The following is a 12,446-nucleotide window of genomic DNA, read 5'->3' as shown; positions in this document are numbered from 1 at the left end:
AGGAGGGGTTAAAGTGATTGCAGCATTTTAATGGCCATAGTAAAGCAAAGCTTGTAGTGCTTTTGTTTTTTAATTAGCATAGGAATGCTATACTTGAGAATCGGATACTCCTTCATGAATTTCCAAATCAACTTTTGCATTTCAAGCTACCCCGTATTTTGCCTTTTTGCATTCCACATTACCCTTGCATTACCTCTTCACTTCCTCTCCGCATTCTGTATTTTGCATTTTCATTCCTCCCTTTTCCATATTTTGTGTTCGGTATTCCTCTCTTTTCATTGCGCTGTGTTAATTTGTTTGTTTATTCAATTTCTTACAATTGTCTGTTAATTCAATTTTGTTAATTTAGTTTTGTTTTTTTATTTTTTGTGTCTTTCCATTATAATAGCTATGTCTTCACATCGTTCTTTGGCATCAGAGTCAAGTCGACATGCATCTCCAAGATGATCCTTGACAAGATTGTGGGGATAGTATAGGTCCAGCTAGAGGCATTACAAGGGACTCTCTAGTCTCACATAACCTCGTCTCATGCCTCTCCAGTCTCTCCTTATAGTAGGCCTCCTCTCCCTAGTGGAGAGAGGTCACCACTCCCTAGTGGAGAGAGGTCACCTCTCCATAGTGAGGCATCATTGACTACATGGGGGGTCGAGTCGGGGAGTGTCATGGGGGGTCAACTAATGTACATGACTTGACAACGCATTCCAACCGAGACATAGTTCTTGAGACACAAGCTACCACTGGCCCCATCCCCCCACCCCAGCTACAGACTCCACCCCTCGACACTCCTCCCATCGACGTATGATCTCCACCCCTCCCAACGGCACAACTACCCCTTCTCGTAGTACACCAAGCCCATCTAGACACTTTTGAAATCCCCCCAATGAAAATGTATACTATAATATCAATAACTTAAAGGAAATCATCAAATGATAAAAGAGTTATGGTTTTGGGTTGCATGAGATAGTTTTTGCATATAACATTAGAGGGGGACCTTTATTATGATTGGCGCAAGGAATATGAAATTTAAAAAAAGTATATCCTAGACCAACTAAAGGGACAGTACCCAAACCCACCTGAGTCTGTGTTTGATGATACATTCATACTTTGATGCATGGGTGATGTACTCAAACATCATAGGTTAGACATCTGCAAGGCCGCCGCATGTACATAGGTTGGATTGGAAGACGGGAGTAGGAGTTGCTTATTTTAGCCAACCTTAGGGCATTTTGTAATTTTATATCTCTCATTCATTCTTGCACTACCCTCTTTGGAAGGGAGCTTTTGTGTACATAATAATACATGATCAGAGAGTTTTAGGCAATTTTGTGGCTCGAATGGCATGTATTCATTTTTGTACTACCTTGTAATAAAATATATATAGTGGGGTAGAAAGCCCCATTCTGTCCCCCTATTGTTCTTTTTTAAACCACATTGCTGTTGGTATTTCCGTCAGGTGTGTCAATGAAATACCAATGCTAGAACTATTATCGACCGACAAAAATAAGAACAGATTTTTTTTTATAAATATACCAATGGAAATACCGACACTTCTCCACAACCCAAAAATAAAATATTAGTGTAGTTTTTTCGTTGGAACTTGCGTCGAAAAGCGGTCAATACCTTGTAGTAAAGAACCATAGTCCAGTTAAAGTACTTTTGCAAGTTTCTTAGGTTCATATTCAATGCAAGGATGATGCTTATCAATGCAAATCAATTGCCTAACTAAGCTAGGTGGACCACAAATAAGTTGTGATATGAAGAGGGTGAGTGAGTGAGTGTTCATTGTGGTTGCAAAATTGGTAGATTGATCCAATATCTAGGGTATTAGGGTAAGGGTCAACCACAATTGCAAGCCAATGAATGTGATAAGGATTATGGGAGGCAATGAGAAATCTAAGAGGTTATACTTGCCCAATTTTTCTTTGAGATTATGGGAGGTGACAGAGATTTCCAAGAGGAGATCAAGCATGTGGCACCTAAAAGAGTGAGTAGAAGATTGAGCAATAGTTTGTGGCCTTAGGAAGTGGAGTTTTGTGCCAAGTGTGTAAGAGTGTAGTAGCACTAGTGCAAGGGTAGGTGGAGGGTGAGATGTCTCATTTTTGGGAGAGTGTGAATGAGGGAGAGCATGAGTTTGAATATGTAAGTTTGAGGTAACTAGGACATGATACTTACCTAATCTTACAAAATTGAATACTTATGCCTCTTTGCCCCTAACTCCTAAAATTAATCTTGTCATCTCTTGTAGCTAGCTCAAACCTTGTAATGTACATGACTAAGACATGGTGTAGCTATTACTAAGATGTGATGTGATGGGTATCTAAGCCACATTATATATTTGCACCAGATAATGTATGTGAGTTAGCAATTCCTCTAGCTCCCACTTCATGGGACCTCTTAGGTAAAATGCAAGCAGTAGTGCATCATCGATATGTCATCACTTAAACGGCATATCATCTTAATTTTAGGCATCCCATTCTAAATGGTGAGCCTACAAAGGGGTGCTTAGAAACTATATGCTATGAATTTTAAGTGATGGAATATCGATTGTCTATTGCTAGCATTCCACACAAGAGGTCCCATGAATTGGGAGTTATAAGAATTGCTAACTCAAATACGTAATCATATAATGGGGATTCAATATACATCACACCACATTCTAGTATAGCTACACCACGTCCTAATAATGTCAATGTTACATCTGTCCTGTCGCACCCTTACACATTATGCACAATACTCGACCTACTACAAACACAAATTATTGTTCAATCTTCTACTTAACGATTACACACTTGCCACTGCTCTTATGGTTGGAAAGAACTTTCATGCAAGTGCTTGTAGATAACTCAAGAACTTCCATGACACCATAAATGATGACTCAGATAAGGTATTTTGTAACAGAGTCTTTGGACTCACTTAGTTTTGGTTTTGCAGGTGTTCCATGGAGACAAAAATCAATAAGGTATTTTGTAAGCTTTTGTTATCCCTTTTTGTTCGGGTCTTTTCTTTTTCTATTAGGTAGGAATTACTGACCTGCAACTAAGTCTTTGGACTCACTTGCGCATTGGAAGGCCTTTTGGTTTTGGTTTTGTAGGTGTTCGATGTGCTGCTTGAGCTAGTGTAATAATATGCTACCATGTGCTTTTCGTGCTTTAAGAATGGTGCTCATTGAACTAGAAAATGAAAATGGAGACAAACCACTCATAGACCTTTGCCCCATTTTTAGTGAGAGAGACATTAAGAGGTGGAGGTAGAAGCGTAAGTGAGACATGATTTAGTTTGTATGTTTACATTAAATATCAAGAGAGAATTAGATGAGAGAGAGAGTATGACATTGATTTTCTCAAATTGCATCCCATGTCCCCGTTCCAAAATCAAACTCATATCTCCCTCCTCGCCCCCCCTCCCACACACACACACACACATGCGCAGGCACACGTGCACGCATAATTTTTAGGGTAGATAGGAGCTAATTTAGCCCAATCTGTAACCTTCGATATATTACCATGTCAGTGTTTATATAGACAGTTATAAAGATAGTTATTATTACTCTTCCTTATCGATACTTACATTCATGGTTATTTAAACGCTTTTTATCTTTTGCACCAAAAAAAAATCTATGTTGTTTCCGTCAAAATAACTATCACTAATGATGAAAATGGCTGTAGTTTCGAGTCCATTTCTTCTACTATGTATCATTAAAGAAGAACAGTACATAATAGAAACCTCATTGTTTTAACTACATTATAAAAGACATCAACCATCTAGTGAGGAAGTATAAAATTACAAACATCATTGGTGTAAAAGTAGATTAATGAAGAAGAACACACATATGATATTGACAATAACAGACATGGGCATGCTAGCTGAAGAGGCCTATGATAAAAACGAAGAAAAAAGAGATGAAATGGTCATTGTCAACATTTTTTACCAAAGTAGTGCAAAGCAAGAGGTTCATTTTAGAAAATCAGAAAAAATACATTTCTTCTTCTATTATTCAAGATCTCTCTACAATTTTTTTAAAACTAATAACTTTTTTAATTAGTGTCCTTATCTCCAACTTGTCTCCATCGTCTCTTTTTCCTTGTTTTTTGTAATGGGCCCCTTCCTCTAGACCTTCTTCCTTCTATTATTCATTATCTCTCTACATTTTTGTGGATGGAGCTGAATTTGAAGATGAGGATGATAATGCCTTCAAGGACAAGTGCTTGAGTAGAAAAAACTCCTAGTAATTTTGAATAGATTAGAATAATAAATCAAACCAAAATCCAAGAAAAGACTATAGATGAAGTATGCTACTAACAATAATAGAGATTTAGATTTAGATGGAGATGGAGATAGAGATGGCTTGGAGGCTGATAGAATAATGAAAATGGCGATTAGCTTGATAAAATATTTAAAAAATCAAGAATAAGAGAAGGAAGAAGATAAAGATCTTGGTGACCTCAAGAGACAAAAAATGGAGACAAACATTGGGAGGAGAGGGTAGGACATTGGAAATTGGAACTAAGATCTACTATTAGTGTTACATCATTGTCACTGTATTGAAACACTTTGATTCCATTTTTCATTTTCTTGGGATATCACCTTATGGCATACTATAGGCATAACTCCAAGTCCTATATAATATTAGAGAAAATGAAATTTGAATCTAATTAAAACATTTAACTATTTACAAATTTACAAGTATTAAAGGGGGTCATGATGCGTTTAATCCTCATAAATTTTAGAAATTTTCTTGGAAGGTCATTTTAGAGTTGGACCTTCTTTTGATAAAGCAAAAAGACTTGGTTTCTAGTTGGATTGCAAGTCAAATTTGCCGGTTTTCTCATTGAACGACAATCAAACATTCAAGCTAACGTGTGATAATTGATAGACTGATAGATGATACAATTTACAAAGACTAACACTTGTCTGAAGCAGTTGTATAGAGAAGCATCCGGCGAAGGTTCACACCATCCAGGAATAGGGAGTCTGTACGAGAAAGCAACCCTTGTGATAGAGACGAACCGACTAGGATCGTGCGAGGTTGGGGCGTTGCGTGAATCCTGAACAAGAAGAGGAACCACGAGGAAAAAGCTGCAGAGCGAAGGGGGAAGGAAGGACCGTGCCCCGTGATGAGCTGGTACTTATAGGAAGGTGGCTAAAGCATAGTCTGTCTCTTTCACAGCCACAGAGAGAGACAGAGAGAGAGAGAAAGAGAGAGAGAGAGAGAAATTGTTCTGCTGCTGGCACACAGAGCTTAGTTGTTGATACGTCTTTGTTGTCGAGCACAAGGTAATTATATACACACGAGAGAGAGAGAGAGAGAGACTGCTGGCACATAGAGCTGGGTTGTTCATTCGTCTTTGTTGTCGGGCCTCACAAGGAAATTAGATACACAGGAAGGGGAGAGAGAGAGAGAGAGAGAGAGACGGGGGGCGGATAAGCCTGAACATACGTCCTGGTTGACGAAACAGGGAAAGTATCCGCAAGGGCAGGAACAGGAGAGAGAGAATTGGGTTCTACTTCGGCTGGACGTCGGGGGTGGGAAACGAGGGCGAGAGAGAGAGAGAGCAGAGCGAGGGCGAGAGAGAGCGGGCTTGAAAAAGTCGTTTGATGAGTGTGCGAGAGAGGGAGGGAGGGACGGAGAAGGTTCAACGGAGGCTGGCGAGTCGCCGGAAACAACCCACCTCAGGTAGTTTCCACCTCCATCTCTCTCTCTCTCTCTCTCTCTCTCTCTCTCGAAATCATCAACTCTCGACATCATCACCAGCTTTACGTAATCTCCCCTACGACCCTAACCCGGATTCCTCACATCTTCCTCTCCAATCCCAATCGCGAACTCAAGAGCTCGCATCTTTCACGACACCAGAATCCCCTTTCCTTTGCTTTTTCACATGTTCTCTTTACCCCCAGATTGCCTTTTCTCACTTCACCTCATCTCCCCTTTGGGTCCCCCGGTTTCCTCCAGCTCCTGCCTTCCTTCCTTCTCCTTTCCGCCATCCACCTCCTCCTAGCGGATTAATTCTCCCCTTTGACCCTCTTGCCGAACCCAGATCTTTCCTGGCACTGCACATTTGACTAGCGCCTCCGACTTGCGTTTTCTTGTTCTGAACCCTCCTTCTCTCCATATAAAACCGTTTCAGCCTCCCGCACCTTTGTGTTTCTTTCGTTTTGTCCTTACCCTGATATTAGGAGTATGTATGCTGGGCAGGCTGCTCTCTCTGTGAAAGCAACGTCTACGGAATTCTCTCCAGTACCAGATACTAGATAACATGGGAACCAAGTTTTCTCGATCATCTTCATTTTCTGCGCCTTCCACCGGGGGATCATATAATGCTCGAGATGTGAGGCGTCCTGCAATTCAGAAGACCTTTTCCAGACAGTACTCGTATATCAGTGACGACTACTCCAGCATCGAACAGGTATACAAAGATATCTAGTGCATGTGCACTTGCGGATCACTCTTCTTATCTCCGACTTAGGAATGAAGGCGTGTTAAAATTTAGGACTGAAGGATATTTTGTGCAGCGCCAGTGCATTGGTTTGTGAGAGGCTGGTCAAATGCCTTTACTTGTAAAGACTGCCTCTTTTGCAAGGTCCTAGTTGCCAAGCCTGTGAATATGCTTGACAAATTAGATACATTCCTATGATTTTCTTTATTGGCGTCGATTAAAATGTATGAGTGTTTTAGCAAAAGTTCAAGCAAGCTTGCGAAGACATAGCAGCAGTAATCTCTGCAAACAAACAGGTGACAAGTGCTCTGAGGGAAGCTGGCCTTGAATCATCAAATCTCATTGTAGGCATTGATTTTACGAAAAGCAACGAGTGGACAGGTTTGTCACATTTCTCAATTGCTTCTTGCCTTAGACCAATTGCTGTCCACTTTCAGACTCCATTTTTAGAGTTCTGAATTAAGGTTATGAATCGCTGCTATATATTGGATTGTTAAAGGTGAAGATGGTTTGTGCAGGAAAAAGGTCTTTCAATGGCAAGAGCCTGCATGCAACGGGTCCAAATTTTTCTAATCCTTACGAGCAGGCCATCTCAATCATCGGCAGAACACTTTCTCCTTTTGATGAAGACAACTTGATTCCTTGTTTTGGATTTGGAGATGGTATATGGCTTCATTTTAATTGGATAATTCAAGGTTGTCTAAGAATGGTTTTACGGCGGATGCTTCACAAGCAAGTTGATGGTGGAAAAAGCATGAACTAATTTTGATCAGTGTGATTATGCAGTATCCACACACGATCGAAATGTTTTTAGCTTCTTCCCTGGTCATCGACCATGTCAGGGCTTTGAAGAGGCTCTAGCGCGATACAAGGAAATAGTTCCTCATTTGCGATTGGCTGGTGTGTATGAGTGCTTTGCCTAATGTCTGTAATGCCCATTGGGAGTACTTTTGAAACACGGAAATCATTGCCTTTTTTGTCTTCTTTTTTTGGGGAACTCCTATTAATTCTGTGACTCTTTTCAATAATGTGCAGGACCAACATCATTTGCTCCTATCATAGAAGCTGCAATGGATATTGTTGCAGAAAGTCAGTGCCAATACCATGTGTTACTAATCATAGCAGATGGACAGGTGAATGCCTTTGTTTGCTGGATTGGTGAAATTTCTGATAGGCATTCAATAGGGAAGAAGCAACTTTGTAGACCTGTGGAAAGATGATGTGCTCCTCCTGCTGCCACCAGGTTACAAGAAGTTGTGAAACTGAATCTGGACGATTAAGCCCGCAAGAACAAAGCACTATCGATGCAATTGTTGCCGCAAGGTATTTCACTTTTAACATTATATCCCAAATTCCATTAATGAGTTGTGTAGAAAAGAAGAGGGGTGAAAAGGAAGAGGGCAAGGCCATAATTAATCTAAGGGATAAAGGGGGAGGGGAGGAGTTTCAATGAAAGAATAATGGAGGGTGCATTAAAGAGGGAGCTACGTGAGATTGGGGAGGGGGGAGAGGGACCACTTATGAAGGGGGCATTAAACTGTAAGGGACATTCCAAAGTTGGGGGGGGGGGAGGGACAATTTATAATATTATAGTTATCTTTCGAAATGTTATACTACTCTATAGCTTATGGTAGAGCTCACGAGTGTAAATACAATTTCACATGTAATGTGCACCCCTCTTAGACATAGGCTTAAAAGATTAACCTATGCATAACCCATGGACAAACATAGCTTAATTAGCCTCCATGTGCCCAAAACAAAAGTTGAGTCAAGTGAGTATGTCCCCATAACATTGATAAATGTATACATACATTTATTAAGATTAAGGTGGGAAGGGATTAGGGGCACATGAGCATGAGTATAGTGACATCGAATTATTATGTTTACTTTCCTTCTCATTTCTCAATAATGGGGATTCTGACAATTGACGTTTCTTTTAATGCAGTGAATTCCCCCTCTCGATTGTACTAGTGGGTGTTGGTGATGGCCCCTGGGACATGATGAAACAGTTTGATGATAATATTCCAGAACGTGCATTTGACAACTTTCAGGTAAGTGTGGTCAAGTTGGTTGATTGTATATAGAGAATTAAAATTTTAATTTTAGTGATACTCCCCTCAATAGGTGGTGGCACGTCATTCCATCTGCTTTTCAGTGTGTGACAGTGGTAACTGTGTTGATGCAACGCTTTCCATGGAACGTATTTGTGTTGTCATCTTGTTTGAGGGACACATTTTTGCTTTGTAGTGATTCTGCACTACTTGCCTGTTTTACTTTGATGAGCAGGGGTGGCACAATATTTCAGGGTAGCGTGCATCCTGGCTGTTCATGCAATTTTTCTGTCATCTTGTTTGAGCAACCCATTTGCATTGTATTATCTCTGCAGTACTCATGTCTGTGAAAAAGTCTTTAACGTCTCTCTCTCTCTCTCTCTCTCTCTCTCTCTCTCTCTCTCTGTCCCCCTGCCCACCTGTTACTGTACCACACACAGTCAATGTTCATTGTCATCTCTCTCCTCCTGCTATTATTCGGTCTTTGCTTGCTTTTTTAGCTGCTTTTGATTTTTTTGTTGGAAACTTTGTCTCTTTTAGTATTGTTTTATCCACTTTCATGTGGAAGGCTGTGCATTGTAGTCAAATATGTACATAATTACTTATTTTCTTGGGGATGATTTGTTGCAGTTCGTGAACTTTACAGAGATCATGTCAAAGAACATAGCGACAGAGCAAAAAGAGGCTGCATTTGCTCTTGGGGCACTAATGGAGATTCCAAGCCAGTTTAAAGCATGCTGTAGTTTAAAGCTCCTAAAGTAAGGCTACATTGGAACATTGAACTTAAATGCATGCACATTGACGACAATTCTAAGCAAAGTTTTCTCTACATGTATACTGATGTTCACTCTTGCTCGTATTGCAATCAGTCGTCAGACAGAAAGAGTAACCACATTGGAACCTGCCCCACCACCAGATGGGGTCCGGCGGCATGACAATGCAAGGTCCAGATATCCACACTCCACCAGTTTCAACGAGCCCAGTTACCAACAGTCGGCTAGCAACAGATCCACTTCTGGAGCTTATTCATATGCAGCTGCTCAATCTAGGGGAGAAATTGGATCAGATCTTCAGGTATTTGCTGCTTATATTTTGGGAAAGTTTAGAATGCCATGTGTGAATGTGTGTGATATGGTCTAGTCTCTGCTGATGAACTGGTCGGAAGTATGAGTTTTATGGTAAAGGGATCTCTGTATGATTTGAGTTTTATGGTAAAGGGATCTCTGTTAATCATACGCACAATCTGTGAGACTGAAAAATTGAGGAACGGTTAGGATAATTGGCTTTGCTCTAGTGCTGGTCTGAAAATTTACTTCTATCCTCTGTTTTAGACAAGTGAGAAATAGAGGTATAAATGTGCGGATGAGTATGGATGCTATAACTTTTTGTGGAGTTGAGAGTGCCTAGAGACATGTGAGATGGAAACCTGAAACAAGGTTACATCATGAAACCTAGAATGCCTGATGATGCTTGCAATTCAATTTTAAATGAGATCATGAAAATTAGCAGTTCCGTTGACTCAACGGGGTGCTTGCAAATACTTATGTACTTGTATGTCTCTCTATTCATTACAGGTCTGCCCTATTTGTTTGATGAACCCAAAAAATTTGGCATTCAATTGTGGTCATCAGGTGCAATATCTATTTGATGCTTCAAAGTTCAATTGTTCTTAGAGAGAGAGAGAGAGAGAGAGAGAGAGGATATCATTTAGAATAAAATTTATGGTCTTTTGCAGACTTGTCAAGACTGTGGGGAGGACTTAATCACGTGTCCCATGTGTCGGACGGAGATAAAATCAAGGCTAAAGTTGTATTGACGCTGCTTGAACCTCTTTCACATAGAATAAGATTGTTGGGCACTGCATAATCTCCATGGCTGTCCTACTGTTTGCTATTGTCCTTGTATATCGGATCGTGTTCTGTTTTCATTCAGAAAACATTCCTGGCATATTCAGGTTTATCCTGGAGTTGTAAAGTCTTGCAGAAATATTGGACCTTGTTTTGCTGAGTGAATGTCAAAAAAATTGATGTATGCTTCTGGGTACCCATATGAAGGGGTCAGGGACTAATATTCTCAGACTGTAAAGGTTTGGTCCAACAGCAAGGTCAGATATTATTATCCTTCAATCTCCCCTTCCAGTGTTTATTCATTATGTAAAAGACTTGGTTGAGGTTACAAACAAGCTTCCAGTACAAGGCCTTGAATTTTTGACGCATGAGGGCATGTGAAAGCAATACTTCAAAACTGCCACATTCTTTTCTCCCTTGCAATAAGACCAGGTCGTGGTTGCCCGTTTGCGTATACCCAGGAGATTGAGAACATACTACTCTGCTTGGGTTTTTGACGGACCAAAAGTTTTCATGGGTTATGTCCTGGAGGAGATTTTATCTGAGCACTTGGCGTTGTGAGACTGCATACCGATTCATTAATTGGAAAAATGATATGATTATCTTTTGAAATTAGGAAGATTAGATTACTGTGTTTATGTGGCCACTCATATGGTATTTGATTTAGGCCATTTAAATTCAGGACTGCCATGGTTATGTTGAGACTGTATTGTTATAATAGCGATAATCATCATGGCTTTAGCATCTTATTGTTTGATATTTAAAACTCTCTATACATGCTTTGATATGATGAAAGTTGTATCAGTGTTTATGTGGCCTTTCATAGGGCATCTCTATTCAACCCATCCTATGTTAACTAGTTCCTTAGAGCTTTAAAAAGGTAGGACTCATTGTAGTCAATCACCACATGCATACAAATGGAAGTACCTATCATATACATGTATATTGAACATAAAGCACATAATAAACATGGAAACTAATCACAAAAGTAACATTGAGTAGCATTCAAACCAAATCGACATATTTTGTGCTAGAGTAGCACATTATTGGATTGCGCCACGGTTTTGAACGAGCAAAATGTTGATCGTCATGGTATTGGATTGTGTAGCATAGCGGAATTTTGGAAGCAATTATGATGCAAGGAGCAATATTTAGGATAAGGGCTAGTGTCTACGAAACTAGCATTGTCTTACATGGACAAGGGGTTTTCGCTCTTGTGAGGATGTGAGTGGGCTTTTTTTGAAAGCAGCACAATATTGGATTGTGCAACGGTTTTGAACGAGCATAGCCGAATTTGATATTTGGGGTACATTATTCAGCTTCTATGAGGCAACTGGGCTTGTTATTTTAGTGAAGTAGCAAAGTTGATGGGAGACGGAGAAAGCATAAGCAGGGATTCTTTGAAGTTGCTATCCTCCATTGAGATGTAGTTATGATCTCAATTTAACATTTGATTCATGTTAGGTACCTAAAGAATCAAGATAGAATCCTAATATTGAAGATAGCCTTGGTTTGGTACATAGCAATGCCTTCAAAATGAGCGCTCGGAAGGAGGAGGTACATTGCTTAGCACATTGGCTAAGGAGATTTGGTGGAGTTCAATGTGCATATACGAGCTTCTCTCCCAAATGCTATGTATCCTTTCCTAGACGAAACTTGCCTCATCCATTGGAATCAAGCTGGGCCAAAGGTTTCTTCCCATTTTGTAGACAAGAATGCATGCGTGCAAGTGCAATCCTAAGCATTACACCATTTTTCATCAAGCACCCCTAGTCTTGCGTGGTGGGATCCACCAGCTTGTAAGTGAAGAGGGGCACTCTTTTCAAGAATGTTCACTCTCTCCCCCTTCCCTTCTCCAAGAAGATAAGGCTTAGGAGTGGCAATGTCTAGACTCATGATCAGGATGGCTGTCGACCAAGGATACTATTCTCGTATATTTTGAGCTTACTACTAAAGAAATTGGATTTCTGGATTCTAGGCTAAGATGCCCTCAGAGCTAGTAGGATAGAAAGTGGATGAACGCCATCGGTATGTCACAATTGCAGTTTGCTCTATAGCCCTTGCATTTCTCTTCTCCATGTTTCTGCATAGAAATTGCACGGTCTCGTCCCTCA

The 12,446-nt window shown here is 40.3% G+C and overlaps 1 protein-coding gene across 1 annotated transcript; it reads left to right on the top strand.

Annotated features, from left to right (window-relative positions):
• The first annotated feature begins 5,720 nt into the window (after window positions 1-5,720).
• On the top strand, window positions 5,721-10,958 carry LOC147906035 (E3 ubiquitin-protein ligase RGLG3-like). The gene is made up of 11 exons (XM_087376131.1): window positions 5,721-6,404; window positions 6,731-6,815; window positions 6,953-7,096; window positions 7,221-7,334; window positions 7,470-7,567; window positions 7,678-7,757; window positions 8,380-8,485; window positions 9,116-9,243; window positions 9,355-9,559; window positions 10,060-10,116; window positions 10,221-10,958. Exons 1-11 carry the CDS (start codon window positions 6,255-6,257, stop codon window positions 10,299-10,301), a joined length of 1,248 nt encoding a protein of 415 aa, XP_087232257.1. The 5' UTR covers window positions 5,721-6,254; the 3' UTR covers window positions 10,302-10,958.
• Window positions 10,959-12,446: the final 1,488 nt, after the last annotated feature.

Source organism: Dipteris shenzhenensis, chromosome 1, assembly GCF_047967505.1.
Source record: "Dipteris shenzhenensis isolate YYH24624 ecotype China chromosome 1, Dip_SZ_1.0, whole genome shotgun sequence".
Taxonomy (NCBI): Eukaryota; Viridiplantae; Streptophyta; class Polypodiopsida; order Gleicheniales; family Dipteridaceae; genus Dipteris; species Dipteris shenzhenensis.
This window is presented reverse-complemented; position numbering and strand designations above follow the sequence as displayed.

Excerpts from the sequence above, each read along its gene's own strand:
- LOC147906035 (XM_087376131.1), top strand. The coding sequence starts at position 6,255 with ATGGGAACCAAGTTTTCTCGATCATCTTCATTTTCTGCGCCTTCCACC. Across the intron at positions 7,335-7,469 it reads TCCTCATTTGCGATTGGCTG|GACCAACATCATTTGCTCCT; the intron begins GTGTGTATGAGT and ends AATAATGTGCAG. Across the intron at positions 9,244-9,354 it reads TGTAGTTTAAAGCTCCTAAA|TCGTCAGACAGAAAGAGTAA; the intron begins GTAAGGCTACAT and ends TATTGCAATCAG.